Source organism: Capsicum annuum, chromosome 3, assembly GCF_002878395.1.
Source record: "Capsicum annuum cultivar UCD-10X-F1 chromosome 3, UCD10Xv1.1, whole genome shotgun sequence".
Lineage (NCBI taxonomy): Eukaryota > Viridiplantae > Streptophyta > Magnoliopsida > Solanales > Solanaceae > Capsicum > Capsicum annuum.
In genome coordinates this window covers 247823660-247846726 of record NC_061113.1, presented here as the reverse complement: position 1 = coordinate 247846726, position 23067 = coordinate 247823660, and the positions used below count along the sequence as shown (strand labels likewise).

Below are 23067 nucleotides of genomic sequence, written 5' to 3'. Positions count from 1 at the left end.
AGCCCAATTGGGTATGTGATGAACCCAATATCAATAAAAATTCCCACAGAAAAAGAGACGCACACACAGAAAAATGATTAATAGGAAAGAAAAGTCAAATGATTTACGTCACTACTCTTACGGTCTCATATTAATTGTACTCCTACATGTTTTCCTTTAAAAACAGCATATCAATAAAAAATTTTAAAAATAGAATATATATGCAAATTTTCTCACTATTTTAAAAGATTAAAAAAAATTACTTTTAAAGAAACCTCAATTTAAATATAGCAGCAAATCAAGATGCAAAAAAGAAAAATAATGAAGAAAATATAACACTATAAGAAAACAAAGCAAAATCTATTAAAAAATAGTAATAATTAGTAATAAAAATAATATGATAATCAAAATATAATAAATAATAAATAACATAAGCAAAGATCACCTTTGTCTTAATATACAACAACAAACCCAGTGTATTCCCACTTCACCTTTGTCTTAATATATATGGCTAAATTCTAAGCTACAACATACTACAGCTATTACCAACATGGGTTGTGGTGCAGCGGATGAGATGTTTTACCCTTAACTAGAGGTCGAAGGTTCGACCCTGGGCATTAAGAAAACTCTGTTAGGAGTGCAACTCCAAATGCGGCCCTACCCGACACAAATTTAAATTAATCGAGTTTTATTGCGGATATTAAACACCCAATGAGATAAAAAAAAATATTACAACTAGTAAACGATAATACTGACTAACGTTATGTACTCTCAACACATTTTTTTTTTAAAAATCATTAAGAGGAGTACTTACATCCTTAAATCAGTCAATCTCACCCTTAAAAAAAAGTAGTTTAGTTTAGTCATAGTCACGTTCCACATCTCACCTTTTTTTTTTTTTTTGAAGTAGTCTTACGTGGGTGAGGTAATCAATGCCCCTGCCCGTTCTGCCCGATCTGCCCGTTCTTTCGGAGTACAACCCCCAACAAAGTACAACTTTCCTTTTGCCGTCTGGGGACATCATTTTCTTTCTTTTTCATTTTCTTTTACTTTTTTCATTTCTCTCTCACATACTAATCCAACACACACACACATTTCTCTATTTATTTACACTAAATTATTATATTTATAATTTATAATCTCTTCCCCTTCGGCCACAGTTTTTTTTTTCTCTCTCTAAAAAAAAAAAAACATCACATTTTCTCTCACTTGTCTAGGTCGTAAAACTTAACAAGGTTTGTTTTCGTTCTTTCTCTCTTTATATATGTTTATGTTGTTGTAGTTGTATATTTTTGTATTAATTGATTTGTATTTTTGATTTATGAATTCGAATTAATTGGATCTGAATTTTTGAGGTTTAATTTTACGGGTTGCAGATCGGATAATTGACGGGTTGCTATTGGCATTAAGTTAAGGAATTGACGATTTTAGGGTGATCGAGGGATTTGATTATTGCGAATTTGGGATTTCTAGGGTTGGAGAAAAATTGGGGATTTTTCTAGGGTTTTGTTGTGAATTGATTGGGGATTGGATAATTTATGTTTGAGGGTGGAGTGGTTAGAAAAGATGCTAGTCGATTTGTATTATGCATGGGAAGGGACAAAGGGAAAGTGAACTTTGTCGTCGACGCTTGATTTGTGGTCAGCACATGCCGGTTACGACCACGACGACTGTAGCTGCTCGTGATTCTTCTGTTGTTTCTACTGTTACGGAGGATTCGTTCTGCAAGGTATTGCCTTGGTGGGTTTTCCCTATTTTTCCTTAATTTTATTTGTATTGATTGTTTTCTTTTATGTTGTTTTGATTGCGCTTGCAGTTTTTGTTCCTTTTTATTTGTTTATTTCATTTATCGTTCTTTCTCAAAGAAAATTACTTCCATTTCTTCGTTTTATTTTGGTATTTTTATTTTACCTATATGGTATTGTGGAAGCGCGGTTAAGGTTGCAGGCTGATCTCCAGTAGTACTGATCAAGGAAATGTGTCCTCGGCTCTCCTGTGCCCTTTTTTTCTTGTATATATATTGGTCCATCTCAAATTTCTTGGGGAATGGGCTGGAAAATTGTTTTAACATTTCATTGTTCTAGCCGGCGAGGCTTGTTGTGGCATTTGATGTTTGGATATAGTCTGTCAGTTACATTCGAAATTCATGAGTAGCTTGGTCTGGTTTTGGTGAGGTCCATAATGTGGTACTTTATGTCTGGAAACTGCACATGATCATGTGGGACTTGATTCACTTCTTTCTCATGTCGAAGGATAATGTTCTGTCTTCTGTATTTGTTTAAGTTTTGATATTTACAGCAAGATAACAGTTGTTGTTGCGCGTTTCAAGTTGTGTGTTCGGGGGGGCACAGAAGAGTTTCAGAATTTCTTGTTTCCTTTTCTAGCAAATAGCTCTTCCAAAGAATTTATCAATGCACGTGAGTACAATGGGCCCATCATGAGGTCTGCTACTTCTGCTATTCTGGTCGGTGCAAATTGTTGAAATGATAAAAGATGTGCAATATACTCTTTCTCACATCACTTCTACAACAGTGATTCGGATGCAGTCACAGAGTAGATTGTATCCAAGTGGAGCTCTGGCCATAAGTAATCCGCCATTTCCTTTGTTTTCATAAAGAAAGAAAGCTATTGAGGAGGAGCTCACCAGATATAAATTTTGAAGCAAGCAAAGTGACTGTGTTGAAGCATATAGTTCGTGTGTTTGGAAAGAAATAATTGTTTCTAGAGATAGATCCTTGGGAAGCGACGAAGGTAGTGGATTACTAAGTAGGGGACAACTTTTTTTGTTAAGTTAGATACATGATTGTATGTCATTCTTGAGCGCACATGTTTAGATGAGGCAAGCAGTAAATTGTAAAGTCACTTCAAACCCGACTATTTAGCATATTTTGCTCGGATTATTGATACTCTTGGTTGTACTTAATGAAGTTTCTTGAAATAAAATTTCCAAAATATTGATTCCATCTCAAAAAATAAATTACCAAAATATCTTATGCTGAAGCCTATGTAACTGCAAGTTTTCATGAAGTTTCTTGAAATAAAAATTCCAAAATATTGATTCCATCTCAAAAAATAAATCACCCAAATATCCTATGCGGAAGCCTACGTAACTGCAAGTTTTCATATAACATGCGGAGACGTGGATGACAGCTTTCCCCGTTCCTCTCTTGCCCCCTGATTTGCTCGGAGCTCTCGCTTTTTATGTCTTGCTCTATTGGTTCATTATTAGCTTAGTTTAGTTTGCTTCTACGTATGTGAATTTATTGCTTTGTTTCTTTAGTGATTTAAGCATCTCTACTTGGTGAAGTTGAAAATTATCCTTTCTTTGCAGGATGGTCGCAAAGTTAGTGTGGGTGATTGTGCTTTGTTCAAACCAGCTCACGATTCCCCTCCTTTCATTGGAATAATCCGAAGGCTAAAGTTGAGTGACGACAATAACCTGCAGTTAGGTGTTAATTGGCTTTATCGACCTGCTGAGCTTAAGCTTGGCAAGGGCATCCTTCCGGAAGCCGCACCCAACGAAGTCTTTTATTCTTTTCATAGGGATGAGACATCTGCTGCATCACTACTGCATCCGTGTAAAGTTGCATTCCTTTCTAAAGGTGTTGAACTTCCAACAGGGATATCCTCATTTATCTGCCGGCGTGTTTATGATATTTCAAACGAGTGTTTATGGTGGTTAACTGACCAAGATTACATCAAAGTAGGTTATTATTGCTTGATAGTTCTGTATTCCCTATGCTTATGTGTTGAAGATTATTTATCTCAAGCAAAAAAGAGAGATTGGGGTTGAAGGTTGAACAGAGATTCTTTTTTAAAAAAATTATTATTGGATCTGTTTTCAAGAAAAAAATCATTCGAAGGATTTTGGGGATCTTCTTTTGGGTTGGGGGCAATGTCTAAGATGCTAGGAATTAGGAGAAATTGTGTACTTTTCATGTTTTAATTTTCTTGATTGTCTTGCCATGTTCCACTCATGCAACACTACTCCTTTGCAGGAGCTACAAGAAGAGGTAGGTCAACTATTAAACAAGACGCGACTAGAGATGCATGCAACAGTGGGTGGTCGTTCTCCAAAACCAATGAATGGTTCCATGTCAACAGCACAATTGAAACCAGGCGCAGATAATGTACAAAGCAGTGCAACTTCTTTTCCTCCACACGTCAAGGGGAAGAAAAGGGAGCGGGGAGATCAGGGCCCCGAGTCAATTAAACGTGAACGTTCAATCAAAACAGATGATATAGATTCTGGTCAAATCAAAGCTGAAAGCATATTAAAATCTGAAATTTCTAAAATTACGGAGAAAGGAGGGCTTGTAAACTCTGAAGGGGTGGAGAAGCTAGTTCACCTCATGCAGCCAGATAGAAATGAGAAGAAAATGGATTTGATTAGTCGTTCAATGCTTGCGAGTGTTGTAGCTGCAACTGAAAATTTTGATTGTCTTACTAGGTTTGTACAGTTAAGGGGTCTACCTGTGTTAGACGAGTGGCTTCAAGATGTTCATAAGGGGAGGATTGGTGAATCTAGTAACACAAAAGATGGTGACAAATCGGTTGAAGAATTTCTCTTTGTTTTGCTTCGTGCACTTGATAAGCTTCCCGTGAACCTTCAAGCACTGCAGATGTGCCATATTGGCAGGTCTGTTAATCACTTGCGGCAGCATAAGAACACCGAAATACAGAGGAAGGCACGGAGTTTAGTCGACACGTGGAAGAAACGGGTTGAAGCTGAGATGAACATCATTGATGCCAAGTCTGGTTCAAATCAGGCTGTCACGTGGCCTTCTAAATCAAGGTTGCCTGAGGCTTCTCATAGTATTAGCAAAAATCCTGGTGGTTCAAATGAGGTGACAAAAAGTGCAGCTGCACAGCTTTCTGCATCTAGAGTGGCTTCGATAAAGGCTTCACAAGGGGAGACTACTATAAAGTCTGTGTCCTTGTCCCCGGGCTCAACAAAACCGGCATCATCACCTGCATCTGGAAAAGAGGGTCAGCCCAAAGTTTTGGTCGGTGGGTCTTGTGATGTCCCTTTATCTAGGGAAGACAAAAGCAGCAGTTCTAGCCAGTCTCACAACCACAGCCAGTCTCTCTCGGGAAAAGAGGATGGAAGGAGCTCAACTGCTGTATCAATGAGCAGCATCAAAATCTCTACTGGTGGTTCTCGTCATCGGAAGTCAATTAATGGTTATCCTGGATCATCAGTATCTGGGAGCCAAAAGGAGAGTCCTGCAGGCAGAAGTTCACATAGGAATCCTACTTCAGAAAGGTTGCCGCAGTCTGCATTGAGTGGTGAGAAAGCTGTTGATGTGCCAGTTCTCGAGGGGAGTGGTCATAAATTAATAGTTAAGATATCTAACAGGGGACGCAGTCCTGCACAGAGTGCCAGTGGAGGATCCTATGAGGACCCTACGAACATGAGCAGCCGTGCTTCTTCTCCTGCTCTTTCTGAAAAGAATGATCAATTTGACCGAACATTAAAGGAAAAGACTGATGAATATCGATCAAATTGTGATGCAAATACTGAATCATGGCAGAGTAATGATTTCAAAGATATACTAACTGGTTCTGATGATGGTGATGGATCACCAGCTGCCCATCCAGAGGAGGGGGGAAGCAAGATTGTTGATGATAGCAGGAAATCAGCTGAAGTTGGAGCTGCTTGTACATATGGGACTGAAACGAAATCTGGAAAGCTGCATGAAGCTTCTTTTAGCTCCATGAATGCTTTGATTGAGAGCTGTGTAAAATATTCTGAATCAAATGTGCCTATGTTACTGGGTGATGCTATTGGAATGAATCTCCTTGCCAGTGTGGCTGCCGAAGAAATGTCCAAGTCTAACATGGTTTCACCTTCTGTTTCTCCACGAAGAAATACCCCCTCTGCTGAAGAGGCTTGCACAGGTGATGACGTTATGTCGAAGTCACCTCCTGGTGGTATCTCCGCTGGTCACCGTAGATATGATGATGATGATGGTGATGCTAATAGAGAGAAACTCGTTGCGGCCAGTGCTTCATATTCTGAGGATAAACTGCTTTCATCTATGGGTGCTGCGATGGAGTTATCTGGAGATCGAAAGGCCTCCATTGCACCACCTTCTCAAGAGACGATGACAGGTGGATGCAATAAACAGTTCAATTCTCCCTGCTTAGATTCGCAGATGGCTGGAGAAAAGTTGGAGATCACTGAGAAGGCAATTGATGGTGAATTAAGCAAACAATTCCAGGAGGAAAAGGTGGTGTCCCATGAGGTCAAAGTTGAAGGTTCTCTAGATGCTAAATTAGGTGGAGATGGCACTTCAGTATTAGGAGACATGGTTACTAATAAACTTGCAAGCTTAGAAGACCAGAAACCGGCCGTTGAAGTCTGCACTTCTAAATTTGAAAGTGAGAACAAAGATGGTGTGAACAGGGTGTTAAATAATGCTAGTACTGAGATGAAACCATCTTCTGTAGTAGTAAATTCTGAAAAGATGGAAGGAAGTGATAAGGAAGAACACCTACCGACTAGTTCAAGTAGAGACCCCACCGCTGTCAAAGGTGGACAGTCTGATGAAGCTAGTATAAATCTTGTAAATCTGTCTGAAAAGAAGAGATCTGATCACGAAAATGTTGAAGCTTCAGTTGAGGATAAAACCCGGGTTGAAATTACTGCAAGAAATCAGAAGGGCGAAGCTTGTGTTGAAAGGAAAGATGTTGTTCCTATGCAGAACTCTGGCTTGTTGCTCAGTCAGAAAGATAGACCTGGATTTTCAAATGCAGAACTGCAGAAACATGGGGAATCTAGAGAATCAAACTTCTCTGCTGTTGAAGCAGATAAAGCAAAGGATTGTCGATCTGCCAATGTAGAAACTTCTATCTCTGCTGCTGCTCCAGAGTCTGCTTCAAAGGTGAAGTTTGACCTAAATGAAGGTTTTATTTCCGATGAGGGAAAATACGGGGAGCCGATCTGCCTTACAGGCGCTGGATGTTTATCAAATGTCCATATTATGAACCCGTTGCCTTATGCTGTGTCCTCAGTTTCCTGTAGTCTGCCTGCCTCCATTACTGTAGCATCCGCTGCTAAAGGTCCGTTTGTTCCACCTGAGGACCTATTGAGGGTTAAAGGTGAGTTTGGTTGGAAAGGCTCTGCTGCCACAAGTGCATTTCGCCCAGCTGAGCCCAGAAAATCGCTTGATATGCCATTGAGTTCCGCGACCATCTCTCATACTGAAGCTTCTACCAGCAAGCACAGTCGTCCTCAATTAGATATTGACCTGAATGTACCTGATGAAAGAACCTTTGATGACATAAATGGTCAAGATTCTGCTCTAGAGTTGATCTCCCCATTGGACCATATTGCTAATCGTACTTCATTGACAAATGGAGTGTCAGATTCTCCTGGTGTTCGTTGTTCTGGAGGGCTTGATCTTGATTTGAATAGACTTGATGAACCTGGTGATGCAGGACAATGCTCTGTGAGTAGCAGTTGTAGATTGGACGGTGCTGTTTTTCCTCCCAAAGCATCACCGTTTGGCTTGCCAACGGGAGATGTGAGGAGGGACTTTGATTTAAATAATGGGCCAGGTGTTGATGATTCCAGCGCAGAACAGTCTCTATTCCATGATAATCATCAGGGAAGCATGCGTTCCCAACTGCCTGCTTCTAACCTCAGACTGAACAATCCGGAGATGGGGAACCTTTCTTCTTGGTTTACTCCTGGGAGTACTTATTCAACTGTGACACTTCCATCGATTTTGCCTGATCGTGTGGAGCAGCCTTCATTCCCAATAGTCACACCTGGTGCACAACGAATATTGGGTCCTCCTGCTGGTTCTCCTTTCACCCCAGATGTTTACCGGAGTTCGGTATTGTCATCATCGCCTGCTGTGCCCTTCCCATCCTCCCCTTTCCAATATCCTGTATTTCCTTTTGGAACGAGTTTCACTCTTCCTTCTGCAACATTCTCAGTTGGATCAACTTCTTTCGTCGATTCTTCTTCTGGTGGAAGGATGTATTCACCATCTGTAAATTCACAGTTGCTGGGTCCTGTTGGCTCAGTGTCATCTCAATATCCGAGGCCCTATGTCGTTGGCCTTCCTGAGAGTAACAACAATGGTACCATGGACCACAATAGAAAATGGGGCAGGCAGGGTCTGGATCTTAATGCAGGACCTGGAGTGGTGGACATGGAAGGGAGAGAAGAGTCGGTTTCTTTGACGTCAAGGCAACTCTCTGTTGCCGGTCCACAAGCATTAGCAGAGGAGCATGGCAGGATGTATGCTTTACCTGGTGGTGTTCTGAAGAGGAAGGAGCCAGAGGGAGGATGGGACAGTGAGAGCTTCAGGTTCAAGCAGTCATGGCATTAAGATCAGGAAAAGCTGCAATCTGGTGATTTGGAAAGGTGAGACATGTTTTAATTTTTTTTCAGCATGTGTTTTAGCTTTTACTGTTGAAAGTGTGACCTGTCCCCTCATTTTTTATACATTTGAGTGCAATTTCTATGTAGGGAACCGCTAGGACATGCATTAAATTACGTGCCTCAAGCAGTAAGCAGTAAGCACTGCTACTGCAGGTGAGGCTTTGTACAATAGACCCTTGTGGTGTACGGCCCTTCACCGGATCCTGCATAAAAGGACACATTGCTTGCTTCCACTATCATGCACAATCGTTTTAAAGGTTTTTTTGCTCGACAATGCGTCGTTTTTTCTAGTTTGATTTAATTCTGAAATAACAAAGATATCTTAGAAGATGGTAATGTTTGGGTCTTCTGTCCTAATAATCAAGACATCATATTACTGTTGCTTTCCCCTCCTATCTGAAAATTGATTTCCAGTAGGTCGTTAAATCCCCTTCTTTCTAAGGAAATTAAAATGATCTGAGAAAAAAGAAAGCAGCTCTTTTAATAATCCAAACTGTTATCCTAGTGTCTCAGAGCTATTCCCTGTCCTTAGAACTTGTTGCTCCTTGCATTCCTTTCTTTTGGGATCAAAAGGATTCAGTTTAGTTTCCGAGATTGGAGACGTTCTTCTGTATTTTTGTGTGGCTTCATAATATAACACCCTGTTTTATTTTGGTTTTTCCTTTCTAAATTCAGCTATTGGATGATGGATTTTCGCCAATTCCTCAGACTCAGCTTCTGGTATGCCTCCTGCGGGGGTGGGTGGTAAGTGAGCAAAAATGATGTTTCAGAGTCTCCGACCACCACCTCTTCACTGTATCAGTGTAGTAGGGATTTGCATGGTTTCCAAGCACTTTGGTCAGCTATATTCTCTGGGTGGATGCAGATGTGTTTTCCCTCTGTAGATATTTAACTGTCGGAAAGCTTGAAATCTTTGATGCCCAGGGACTGGTGATAAATCAATATTATCCTTATCCAAAATGTTGACATTGGAGGTCAGGGTTCAGGGTTCCAGACTGAATCAAATGGAAAGTTTTCTTCTTTGTGCGTTGCTGTTAATCAACTTTCTTTTATCCCAGTTTTATAGGCATTTCTGTGTCCTCCGTTTGCCCATTACATATGTATACAGGGGTTGGCACCAAATTTTGGTACTAATGCTTTCATCAGGCATGTTTTAGTTGTTGTGGCTGCCATTGTACCATAAATTGAATCAGTCTAACTTTAGCTGTAGTGTCATTCACAGATGATAGAACTATTGTTAAAGATGATATTTTCATTGGTGGTGGTGAGATGTGCTTGTTTACTTTCTAGTAACTATTCTGAAGCAACTGTTCTCGAGAGCAAGGAAAAGACAATTTTTCCTGACTTTATTTAAGTGGGTGGAGCTTTGGGCACGGGTTATGGATTATCTTTTGCGATGGTTGTTCCTTTAATAAATGTTCCAAGCGTAGTAGCTGCTTGTGATGGCCGGTCCTCATACTTGATACTTCGCATATTATCAACTGAACGGCCGAGTAATCCAATGCAGTTTCGTTTGGTGCTAGTTGATGTGCTTTTATGAAGATAAGGAATTCATCACCAAAGTCGCAAGTGAAATGGGATGTTTGTTTGTTCCCCTTATTTTTGTAGGCGCCATCATTTCATATTCCCTTTTTCCTTTTATCATATTCAAGTGCAAGTATTATGATAACCGTGGAGTATCAGGCGTTCACAATGCACAATTTAGCTCACAGATTCAGCGTGGAACCTAACCACCACCAAAGATGCAACTGTGGTGAATTCGTGCAACTACAGTACTATTGCAAAATGATATAGACTTGTGCATTTACTCTCTAGTCTACTTAGCATGCTGTCTGTGAACAGTTGCTTAGGTGTACCAGAATTTATCACATCTACTGGCAACGAAAATCTAGTATGTATTTTTTTTTTTACACGAGACAAACAAGTCCGTTCAGCAGCATGGATTGCGCATAAACAAATACATTAAAAGCTCCCATAGAAACGTAGGTTTAGTAAGCAGTGCACTCAAGCTATTGATATGGTATCATGTTAGAGGCTGAATTGATGGGAAGTATATACATTGACTAGTCACTTCAAACAAACGAGCTTCCTTCCGCACATCACATTCCTGCAGTACCAGATGAGAGAAGTTAGTATAGCATTAGAGACACAGCGGAAAATGCAGCAAAAACTTTCAAGTCTTAAGAAGCAGAGTCAAAAATAATGAAAAATTGGAAAGTCAATGGCAATGTTAGCACGATGAGATCTGAATTACATACACAAACTGAAATCACAAATGGAATGCAAAAATGTTCTTTCTTTTGTTGCAACCAGCCATATGTCTCACTATTTAGTAGAGCGAAGCAGCTAACACTCTGCCCATCATCCCTCAAAACCAGGCATGGACTCTCAACTATAAAAGTGTCGCAGAATTATAATCCACTGATGTTCAAACAGACATGCCTTCACAGTTGATGGATAATATGCCATAAAAGGGGCTAGACTGAATACCCAGAAACTTAGATGGGGCCTGGTACTCTTTAGTTTGTTGTCTGTTACATCACCAGAAGCGGAAATTTTAAACCTTTTTTGTTGGAATAAGCCTTGGTATGAAGAGAAGACTGGATCCATGCTTCCTAAGTTAGCAGAGCATAAAGCTTTGTAGGTTGGCATTAAATAGCTAACCGAATCAGAATAAAAATCGAAGATTGTTGCTACTGCAGACACTTTAGCAGCAAAAAGTACGCTTCACATGCACCCATATACACTGATTCTCTATGGATCCATACAAATCATTTCAATTTAGGCACCTATCACATAGTCTGCAAATAACCATTTATTGAATTTATCTGAAGAATTACTAACTTTGAATCAAAATGAGAGGCGCAGAAAGTTTCCATATGTTGAAAAGCACCAGAGACACTAAAAAGTGAAGAGAAAGTAGAAAAGGAAGAAGGAACAGATTGCTTTCTTGTAATTCCTTATTTGAATAAAGGATTGGCCCCATGAAAAGGCAACTGTTATTTTCATCAGATTTTCCATCGCCACAAACTTCTACTTTTTTTTTTTGAAACAGTCACAAACTTTTTATAAGGGAGTTGTGAAAATACTGCTATTTTTAAAACTATAATTCTCGGATACAGCAGTCTGCTAATTTAGCAGCTACAACTATCTGTAGAATAGTAAACCTTGTCCCAATAATATCAAATTTCTGGTTCAATTCATGTTATCTGACAGCAACAAATTAATGCCACAAGGACATTTATATTACTGAGTACAGGAACCATTCCATAGATATTTTGTCAATGTCAAAAGGATGATAAATATATATTCTAGTATGATATGGATAAATGAAGCAAATGATGAGTCTCTCATGTGGTTTTCATATATTTTTTATGGTTTAAAGTCGGGGTTGGCCTAGATATGCATCAGTATACTGGGTTGCATATTCTAAGGACGTTCTCCATCACGAAAAAATACTTTGATTTGTTAGTCAAACAAAATGTTGCACACATAAGAGCCATTATTCCCCCTTTCTTTTGTTAAAACAGGAACTACTTAATCAATGGGAGACAATTTCATAAAGCATAGAGGTTTGAACAACGGGGCACAACTATTTTTTCCTGTATGACGAACTTAAAATGTTAAAGGAGAACTCTGCATCATCAATACAACAAATGGCATGTCGCACCTTCCTATGTGGTACCAAAGCTAAAAACTGGTTTTAACAGAGAAAGTTAAGAGAGTTACTAACATGAGACATCCTCGACGTTGCTTTTTCTTCTCCTTTTGCTTCTGTGGTGGCTTGATGACAACCTTGATTGCAGCATCAAATACAGCTTTCACATTCTTTAGATCAAATAGGCAAAGTAGGTGGTCAGTTACAAATATAGTATTAAAGAAAAAATAGCCTACCATCAAGCAACAAACAGAAGTGCCTTGGCATCTCTAGTAAAGAAAATGTGGGAGGAAAAAACTACAAGAGTACGGATCAGGTGGAAGCGAAGATACATAGACATAGACAGGTTAGGAATAGAGATGAATAGTATCTGGGACGTCAAATACTTAAATTGGTACAAAATTTTAAAGGGAAACTTAAGGGTCTTGACCTAATTTTCAAAATAAGGGAGGTCAATGTGCCCAGTCTTTCAGTGAATAGCTTTATCGATGAAGTTGCCTAACTATATAGGAAATTCTCAAATAGCAACCCCCACACACATGCAAAGCCAGAAAAGGAAGGAAAATGGAAAGATGAAGCCAGAAAATGTATGACCCATGCTTTGTGAGTTAAAGATTCATTATCTATCCTAATCATTCCTTTTTTCACTTGAATTGAATATCAGGTTGATATTCAACCGAAGGATGTTATAACACAAAAATAATATTTGAATGATTGACTCTAAGTGAACAAATCAGATACCTCCAGGAACTGAAAAACAGCAGCTGAATGAAGTTTTTCTGTACTGGTTGATAAATAGGGATAGCAAAATGTTTCATACAAAAGTAAATGGTTGATTAGGATTGCCACAAAACAGCATTATCTGCCCTGCCACAATCTTTTTAAGGTAAAAGTAACTTTTCATTCAACAAGCATCCAAAGGATTGCAGTGCTCTACCACTTCCTTTTTATATTTTGTAGTGTCTGGGCCAGTTTGAGTGCACCTCGACTTACTCCCTAAGTACTTGATATCTTCCTCCAGCACAGTTGCCAGATAACTCTATCCTTCAAAACACGGACAGATGGAATCAATCACCTAGTATTTTTGTCACCGCTGAAATTTGAATCTAAGACCTTATGGTTCTCAACCCACTTTATTGACCACTAGGTCACATCCTTGGGTGCGCACAATGCTCTACCACTACTTTTAAACTCCAAAATGTTCAAGGAGAACTAACATTAGAAAAACTATTATAGCAACCTTAAAAATGAAATTGTCTGCCCACCCTTGTAAAATAGGCTCAAAAGTGAACAATGTTACTAGAGGTGGGCCAAAAGAAGCTTTGATAGGGAAAACATATCTTAATATTTGCAGTCAGTTGATTAAAAATGATACCAAGAAGAGTAGCGGTATTACAAATATCTTTTGTAATATGCATTGTAAATACACTTACAATGCAACAACAACAACAACAACAACAAACCCAGTGTATTCCCACCTAGTGGGGTCTGAGGGGGTAAGATGTACGCAGTCCATACCTCTACCTCTGATGAAGTAGAAAGGCTGTTTCCGATAGACCCCTGGCTCAAGGCACGAGATACCACACAAACACATAGTAAAGCACAGAAGCAGATAACATAAATACGGCACCCATAAGTAATATAAAACAGAGGAAAGCAGAGGAAAGCACACAGATTCGTAGTAAAACATGGAACACGGAATCATAACAGGAACAAAACCCCCACCAAGTAATTCCCTACACTAGCGACCCAAACTGGCCCTAGTCCTCTGCCGAAATTCGCGCCCTCCAGACCTTCCTATCTAGGGTCATGTCCTCGGTGAGCTGTAACTGTTCCATGTCCCGCCTAATCACCTCACCCCAGTACTTCTTCGGCCTATCCCTACCCCGCCTAAAACCATCCAACGCTAGCCTCTCACACCTACGGACCGGGGCATCCATGCCCCTCCTCTTCACGTGTCCGAACCATCTCAATCGTGCTTCCCGCATCTTGCACTCCACTGAAGTCACACCAACCTTCTCCCGAATAGTCTCATTCCGAACTCTATCCCCTCTAGTCAGTCCACACATCCAGCGCAACATCCGCATTTCAAACACCTTCATTTTTTGGATGTGGGAGTTCTTAACTGGCCAACACTCCGCTCCATACAACAAGGCCGGACGGACTACCACCCTGTAGAATTTGCCTAAATACACTTACAATGCAATAGTTAAAAAAGAAATGTTTCCAACTATCCCAATATAGGGATAGATCTGATACAAAAACAACAATATATAAACTAACTGTTACCATCCTCAAAAAAAAGAAAAGAAAAAACAACAATATACCAAGTGTAATCCCACAAGTGGGGTCTAGGGAGGGTAGAGAGTACTCAGACCTTACCCCTACCAAATCGAGATAGAGAGACCGTTTCCAATAGGCCCTTGGCTCAAGAAAAACATTTCAATGCCGTTTGAAAAAGGAAAAGCGGCAATGAAGAAAAATGAGAATTAATAAGGAAAGCAGTACATAGAATTCTGAAAAATAGCAGTAACAAACATCGAATTAATGCGATAACAGAAGCACAGGTGGTAAATCGAGAACATGAAACTAAGACACTATGAGAATAAAGTTAATACTACTGTAGGAAAATGGAACCGTTGATGACAGACAGTACTCAAAACTACCACCACACAAATCCTTCCGCAAAGCGAGACGACGCTCAATTACCTACTAAGCTTCTACCCTAATATGCAACCTCCAAACCTTCCTATGTGCGCCATATCCTGTCTAATCATCTCCATCTCAATACTTGCTCGGCCTACCCCTGCCTCTCCTCATACCCACCATTTCCAGCCTCTTGCACCACCTCATTGGGGAATCTACGTATCTCCTCTTCACATGTCCAAACCATCTCAGCCTCACTTCTGAGATCTGATACAACGCCGCAGTTAAAAGTTGAGGGCCTTTGTATGAAGACTAGAAGGAGATACTATCCTTTAAAGGTCATATACGCTATATTCTTGTGAAGGTAAGGACAAACAAGATAAGAGATAATCGATCTGCATCTCATGTTAAAAAACAGGTAGTTGCCTAACAGGCATTGAGGGCTATTTGATACAAAATTGATACCCATGAAGCAGCAAACACACGACACAAGGCCAGCACACCCTCCCATCTCACCCAAAGAACTAAAAAGATCCTCTCCTTCTTGGGTATTTGAAAATGAAGCAATATATATGTGTAGCATGGCGGCATTGTTTCTGAAAAATGCTTTTTTCTTTTAAAATTTTGAAAATAATCTTTATCTTTTTTTACCCTTCCTGAAACAAACGACAATCTTTATTTCATGGAACCATTTAAGCACCAGTTTAACTGCATAAACACTTTCTTAGGAAAAGAAACTACTTTGACCCACCTGTTGTGTTTTAGAGCTACATTCGATATAATAGGCTGCACCAATTTGTTTCCGCAGCTCCTCTCCCTGAAAATGTGAAGATCAGTATCCCCTCCATTTATTCAAAACTATGTAAGGGAACAAGATACAACTGACAGATTGAAGTTCAGACCTGTGCAGTGGTGACAGGAACTAATCCAGGATGATCAGCCAAGAAGTGCTTATCCTCACGAAGATCTGTAGCATCATCCAGATGAATAAAGATTTAATGCATATCTAAGAATCAAGTAACATTGGACATCATGAACAGAGCTTGCAAACTTCACAAGTAGACAGCAAATAAGACACACATGATTATAAAAAGTCATCTAATGACACTATCATTACTGACAGCAAACTGCTCTACCATGGTTATTAGTTCCATAAAGACGATCAATACAACCAAACAGCAATAGCTACACAAGAAACTAAATCCATTCTACAATGTTGGCTTAAATTCTGCCTCAACACACATTTCCCAAGAATATGACCTAGGTTCTCCTTTCACCCCTTCTCCCCTCTGGTGATCCTTCTGATCACGGGAATCAACCCCTCCTCTCTTTCCTCTCTATTCCTATTTCTCTTCTCTATCTCTCACTTCTCTCTTTTGATACCCATTTTCCATTATCAGATGGAAAAAGACAGCATTTATTTTGATGTGGGGAATGGTACGAATGGACCGAAAGAAGTAGGAACTACATCACAAGAACCCACTTTAACAAGAGGATAATGGTATGGTTAGTTCAAAAGATGAAAGAAACTTCCTTGACAAAAGGTAACTCGATCAGACCTAGGAAGAAGAGAGGAATTTTTTTCTGAAACTTATTGTTCAAGAAATTTCAATAAGTTTGGATGGTACATCGGCATCATTAGTCTGAAAGGCAGAAGGAGATCAGTGTTGATAATCCCTGAGCTAACCTTCAACTCAGGATGGATGGCCATTGCAGAAAAATTGGCAAGATTTATTAACATCCACAAGAATGAGAAAGTTCCAATTAAACCTAGATAGTCTGACAAGAACATTCCTTGTGCTGATATTAACTGGTCCACCAGAGGGGAAAGTTCATTTAATGCAGATATCACATTAAAGTGGGGTGCATCTGCATTAAACACGGATCCAACAACCAAAACGAAGTTCTTAGTAGAAGTTTGGTTGGCAACTTCAAGGCGGTGGAAACACCAACCTTCTCAGAAATTAGAAGATGGTCTTCTAATCTCTGGAAGCAAATTTTTTCGCTGAAACACCCGGTTAAGCTTGCTCCGAAAGTAGCAGCAGAACAAGTGATGAATGGAGACTGGCACTGTAAACATCAACCCATCAGGTTCCAATGGTGGAACCCTATAATTGGAGCGATCAAAGAAAAAGCAAAACCTAATTTGACATGGGTTAGAATTGTTGGCCTGCCTCTCCATCTCTGATCGAAAACAACCTTCAAGGCCATTGGAGATTTTAGCGGTGGCTGGATAGAAACAGCGGAAGAAACACAACTATGAAATCATTCAGAATTAAAATCCATGGAGATGGAACATCTATCCCAAAGGAAGTAACCACAATAGGGGTGAATTTTTCTTCACAAGCCAGATATGGGCAGAATCACCAGTGAGATTTCACGTCGGAGAAGGAGAAGGGGACCAAGTCTTGGATCAGCAGATATCGAGGGAAAGCACCAAGGGTAAAGAAGCAGCTCATAAACAGCCTGCCATTTAAATAACCGGTGGTCCCAGCACGTGTGCCTACACGTGATATGTTTTTCGAACAGACCTTTGGGCGAGTCTAACATGTCTTATTCTGTAGACACAAACAACAACAACATAACTAGTGAAATCCCACAATTAGGGTCTGGGAGGGTAGAGTATGTGCAGACCTTACCACTACCTCGTGGAGGTAGTGAGGCTGTTTCCGAAAGATCCTCAGCTCAAGCGCTGCAAATCAAAGTACAAATAAGAAGGAAACAGAGAAGAAAACATAGCAACTAACAAGGGAAGCAGTGAAATGCCTATTATCATTTAACCAACTAGAATACTCTTTTAATGAACACGTGACTGCAGAGATAAGGTTTACAGATTTGCACAAGATGCCTGTTATGTGGACAGGATGTAGAAACAACGAGCATCTACTCCTACATTGCAAGACAACTGTAAATCTGTGCAACATGTTCTTTTGTATTCTTGGAGTGAGCTGAGTAATACCCAAAACTACTTTTCAGATGCTTAACAGTTGGAAGGAGTGGGTAAAGCGAGGCAAAGGAGATTGGTAGCAGTGCATCCAGCATGTATATGGTGGACAATGTGGAAGGAAAGAAACTCAAAACATTTCAAAGATAGAAGCAGTCACATGCACAAAATAAGGATGAAGTGCCTCAGTTTCTTATATTTTGGTGTACAAAGGACCTAATGGGGGATGTCGATGATTTAGTAGAATTCATAGAAAAAGTCTCATCTTTTCAGTTTCTAGTACAGTTGGACCCCAAAATGCAAAGCCCTTATCATTTCTGGTGATGGGTATAGGAGACGCCAACAAGTCCCATCAACTAAAATGGGTTTGACACTGCTATCATGTAATTAAAATGGAAATAACTTTACCAGCTCATGAGATTAGGATTTCCTTAGATCATATAAGGAAACAACAACCCATAATATCTTAAGTAAAGTGTACTAATAGTTTCTACAAGGTTCTCTTAGGGTGCTATGTCATTTGGCATCTAATTCTTCTTCTTTGTACTAAGATTATCAGCTTGCCACTTCTAGATATAGTGAAAAAATGACTCTGCAACCTTTCTTTGGCCTATAAAATTCAGTCTCCTGTGGGCCAGCCCGGTATAATAAGGTCTCGCTGTGTGCGGGGTTCAGGAAAGGCTCAGACCACATGAGGTTTACTGTTGACTACTTTATCTTTCACTTCTGCAAGAGGCTGATTACACAACTTAAACTTGTGACCTCTCGGTTGTAAGATGACTACTCTTACTATTGCACCAAGGCTAGTCTCCCTAAAATTCCTTCTCCTGTGTGATATTTAAATCTGCTGCTTCTTTTCCTTTACTTTTATAGATTATTTTGAAATTAGTACATAGTAAATATTAACACTTCATTCATTAGTCCAATAGAAGTACAATTGACATTTATGTAGCAATTTTTTTTAAGCTATGATTGAAAAACATCCATTACCGAGTACAAATGCACCATTTTTACAATCAAAGAGTTCTCATTCATCCTAACCCTTTATGCACACGATCTTTATCTATGGCCCTTGAATCTTGGTCCTTTAATGTGAAATAGTCTATCTATTTTATTTTTTATTTTCTATAAGGTGAGTACTACTCAAGTCTCTTACAACATGGTAGAAAATATAATATTTGCAAGGAACTTGGAAGCAAGAGAAGGAGAAGTTGTTGTCAGTAAATTCGGTTTCCGGAGTCAGATGTGTCCCTTGAGACACCAATCACAAAGGCTATATAATCTGGCACTGTAAATCTTGCTCGACACCTGCTATAATAAAACTAAAATATGGAAGGTACAAGTTACAACAGGAAAAGGCATGTACTGCTTGGGAGGGCTATGTTTTAATTTGGTAGGACCTTATTATGAACCGGAATGGGGAAAAAGGAAAAGAAAAAGAAGTCAAGATAGCTTTCGATATATAATTTCAGTTTCACAAACTGCAGTACGAGTGTCAAATCAGAATAATTTAACAAGCTTTGCAAGTCCAGAGATTTCATACAGATTCTGAAGCACATGTTCAATAAGGCAAGTTAATTGTTCCCCAAACAATAATCATCTGTGGCTTCAAAATACATCTCTATCTTAGCAGGGTGAGAGGGATAATGGCTCAGGACAATCAAGTTGAGTAAGGAGCAATTTAAGAAAACAGAGAGCACCAAAAGCTACAAGGAAAGAACCTAGAAAAATCAAGTAACAAGTGTAGGTTCCATAATGCTATCTATTACAGCTTCTAATGTTTTATCAAAAAACTAAGAGCAACCTTAGCACTTGCATTTAAATGCTTGGCCCCTGAAAAGAAGTAAACGAGTTGCCTATTAAGCTTTACTGCAAAAGTTAAATGAACTGCTAAACTAAAGTCTCTGGAACATACTTTGCTTGATAAGCAATATATCCCCAAAGGCCAATTATGGCGCACCTTGTACAGTTTGAAACTCGGTGGTTAATGAGGCTGCCCGTCTATCCTTCTACACTGAACTACTAGGATTTTTTCCGCAGCAAGTTTTGAACAAGTGAAGTACGCCTAAACCCACACATCACACGCTATGCTCTTACCACTAGCCTAAAACCTCATGGACTCCAACAACATACATTTTTAGGTAGCTAAGCACATTTTTTAATTTAGAGAAGCTTGGGCAGCCATCTATCTCTCCTCATTTCCTTCTGTACTAAAACATATTGCTTTTTGGATTTGAGATTGAATACACCGAACCATATGATGCCCCATCTAGAGTAGCAGGTACAATCTTGCAAAAATATGTACCTTATGCAACTTGAAAGAGGTTTATCATACAAATGGAAAAAGGTAAAATCATTACTCCTTTTGTTTCAATTTATTTGTCTTCTCTTTTTAGTTTGTCTAAGGAAGAGTCTCTTTCCAATTTGGAAACTTTTTAATTTCAAAATCCTACCTGGCACATTTAAGACCACAAGATCTAAAGGGCATTTTGGTACATTACTCACATTTAGTTTAAGACTACGAGATTCAAAAGACTTTTTTATTTTCTTATACTCCATGTCGAGTCAATCTAAGATAAATAAATTGAAACGGAGGGAGTAATTAGGAGATTTCCTCCTAGTTGCCACTTTACTGAGAACACTTGAGCAGAAATGTAGAAGTAGCATTTTTTAGTGGTACCGAGTAACAGTGACCACTTTGATGCACAGAGCACGGTTGTAGCAACTCCGTTTTCATTACCAGAGTCCGCTACGAGTTATAGTGAGTGCAATGCTATTTATGTCTTTTACCTCCATCGTCGAATCCCCTTGAGTTATTAATGCTATTAAATACAGTATTAGCGACTATGAAACTGAAAACTACAAAGGGAAGCGATAATCAACACACAAATATTTTATTTAAAGTAACATATTAGCATAGCAAGCACACTATAGAACAATAAGAGATAATCAGCACATTAACATTTCTTAAAAATAGATATTAGTATAGCAAGCACATTATAGAACAAAGTGACATTAAACCCCCAAGCAGTTACATTCAAGAATCAGCATTTGCTATAATTGCTAATTCAGGAGTAAATGTTAAGTACTTACCAAGTTTGGTGCCAGCTAATACCACTGGAATTCCAGGAGCATAATGCTGAAGTTCAGGAATCCACTGACCAAAAATGGGCTTTCAGCAATCTTAAAGACAGGTGATACAAACTCACAAAGTTAACAGTTTTTGAGAGAACACACCTTTTTAAGTATGTTCTCATAGCTTGCACGACTAACCAAGGAGAATGCTAGGACAAAAACATCTGCTCCTCGGTAGCTCAGTGGCCTCAATCTGTTGTAATCTTCTTGGCCTATAAAAGTGATCAGAACACAGAGAAATCAGAATTCCTTTGCCTCCTTAAAGGATTAGGAAATGATTATTACATTATTGGAACTAATCAGCTGTAATTAGTGGATATTTTTACCTGCAGTATCCCAAAGACCTAAATTTACTGTGGTTCCTTCAACAACCACATTGGCACTAAAGTTGTCAAACACCGTCGGCACATAGTCCTGGATTGAACAAATACAAAAAGACAAAGTAAACCCAAGTTCAAGCTCAGGAATAAGGAAACTCAAAACAATACTCCTGAATCACACAAGTTAGCCACAACATTCTGTTCTTTTCTTTCTTTTTTTTTTGATAACTGTGGTGTCCAGCCCAGCTTTCGCGCACCTAGACAAAATGCACAGGATACCTCCCACCAGCAACAAATATAAGGTAATTTTGTCCAATGTCCACCAGAACTAAGACAGTAGGAAAGAATCACCTAGTGTTTTTTGTCTCTACTGGGATTTGAATTGAGACCTCACGTTCTCAATCCACTTCATTGACCACTAGGCTACACCCTTGGGTGCAACACTGCAAGTTAGCCATAAAATTTTGTTCTTTCTGGTTGATTAGGTCTTTTTAATGAGATATAGGGAGGGAATCGAACACTCACCAATGAGGTGATGTCCAAGTAGCCAACCACCTGAGCTACTAAGATTTCCCAAACTTAATTAGGTCACCATTTCATCCCCCACCCCACCCCCACCTTTGTTACCGGGTGGGAGTAAGAATGGTGCATACCAAGAAAACCACAATCCAAGACAGCTTTTCAAGAATAGGTTAGATAAAGAAACAAGAGCAGAAGAGGCAAAAAGAGAGCATATTCTAAAGTAAAAAATCAGAAGAAACACAAGAACAGAAAAAGAAGGAAAAAGCTGCAAAACACACATATAAAAACCAACATTCTTCTTATATATGCATCAAACACAAGCAATGAGGGACATACCAAGAAACCCCCCACATGGATCTTTTGGGGAAAAGAGAAAGTAGATACTAAAAAATAGTCCCTCCATACTTACAGTGGGGAACTTGTTGCTGGTATAGCAAATAAGCATACAAGTCTTGCCAACAGCGCCATCACCAACAGTAACACACTTGATGAATCTTGAAGCACTTGAGGCCATTGAACATGAAAAGACCTCAAGAAAAGAAAGCTGCAAAAACCCCAAATGGAACCAAAAAAAAAAAATACCAAGAAAGTACTATTATTACCCCCAAGAAAAAGTACTAGCAGTAGTAAAGATAGAGGATAAATGAGTAGTGGGATGAAATTGTAAAAATCACATGATTCCTACTCAATTCACTGGCTCTCTCTCTCTCTGTAGCAAGCAAGCAAAGCTGTCACTTTTTTAATTCAATCTTGTTGGAAAATATAAAGCCTGAATCTTTGGATTTTGGTACAACTATTGTTACTATTTGCATACCAAAATGTGTAGAGTATTGAATTTGTTACAACATTTATTAATTTTCTTGTTTGAGAGATGATGTAAGCAGTAGTTTGCAATTAATAGTTTTTCCTATAATAACAGCAACAGGAGAGACCCCGCACCCCCACCCACTCCCCACCCTTCCTCAAAGTATAGTAGTGAAAAATGGGTCCTGTGCCAGATGAGAGATGTGGGTCATATTGGGTTTGTTGAACAAAAACAATATGTGGGACTCTGAGCTATTGGCATATCATATTGCTGCTTTTAACATTGGATCATTTTCCTATTAGTATTATTTTTATTGTTACTATTTGCAATGGTTTAGTTTTCATAAAATAAATCAGAAAACTGATTCTCTAAAAAGCGAATTCAAGAGGTTTAATTAGAAATGATATTTTGATGTATTGGATAGTTTGTAGTGTACAGTAGAACTTCATGTATGATCAATGTATATGCAGTGTCAAGTTTAAATGTTAGTGAAAACAAAAATATCAAGTGATCCATACAAATGAAAAATGTATAATCAATAGTGTGGATCAGGAGCGGTAGCTTGAGATGAATATCCAAAAAAATTATTTATTTTTCTATATTTCATAAGATGGTGGTAGCTTCCCTGCAACTACCAAAGTTCAAAAAAAAAAAAAAAAG

At 39.1% G+C, this 23067-nt stretch overlaps 2 protein-coding genes across 12 annotated transcripts; one reads left to right on the top strand and one right to left on the bottom strand.

The window, feature by feature from the left end:
* The first annotated feature begins 1065 nt into the window (after positions 1-1065).
* LOC107862417 lies at positions 1066-9645 on the top strand. Of its 10 annotated transcripts, none has more exons than XR_001671983.2 (6): positions 1066-1214; positions 1335-1708; positions 3311-3682; positions 3978-8359; positions 8465-8634; positions 9053-9645. XR_001671983.2 is itself a non-coding variant. In XM_047409725.1 (6 exons), exon 5 carries the CDS (start codon positions 4026-4028, stop codon positions 8322-8324), a length of 4299 nt encoding a protein of 1432 aa, XP_047265681.1. In that variant the 5' UTR covers positions 1066-1214; positions 1356-1719; positions 2512-2730; positions 3311-3682; positions 3978-4025; the 3' UTR covers positions 8325-8359; positions 9053-9645. The 10 variants fall into 10 exon arrangements, 9 of the variants coding, with proteins under 9 accessions (XP_047265681.1, XP_016563483.2, XP_016563482.2 ...); XM_047409725.1 differs by lacking the exon at positions 8465-8634 and adding an exon at positions 2512-2730 and having other exon boundaries at positions 1356-1719; XM_016707997.2 differs by lacking the exon at positions 8465-8634 and having other exon boundaries at positions 1356-1708.
* A 585-nt stretch (positions 9646-10230) lies between these two features.
* Positions 10231-22676, bottom strand: LOC107862418 (rac-like GTP-binding protein 3). 2 transcript variants are annotated; one of them, XM_016707999.2, is made up of 9 exons: positions 22288-22676; positions 22012-22146; positions 21087-21174; positions 20863-20972; positions 20719-20782; positions 15584-15648; positions 15433-15498; positions 12111-12205; positions 10231-10484 (listed from the first exon to the last, which is right to left on the bottom strand). In XM_016707999.2, the coding sequence occupies exons 2-9, from the start codon at positions 22114-22116 to the stop codon at positions 10445-10447; spliced, it is 633 nt and encodes a 210-aa protein (XP_016563485.1). In that variant the 5' UTR covers positions 22117-22146; positions 22288-22676; the 3' UTR covers positions 10231-10444. The 2 variants fall into 2 exon arrangements, with proteins under 2 accessions (XP_016563485.1, XP_016563486.1); XM_016708000.2 differs by having other exon boundaries at positions 22277-22490.
* Positions 22677-23067: the final 391 nt, after the last annotated feature.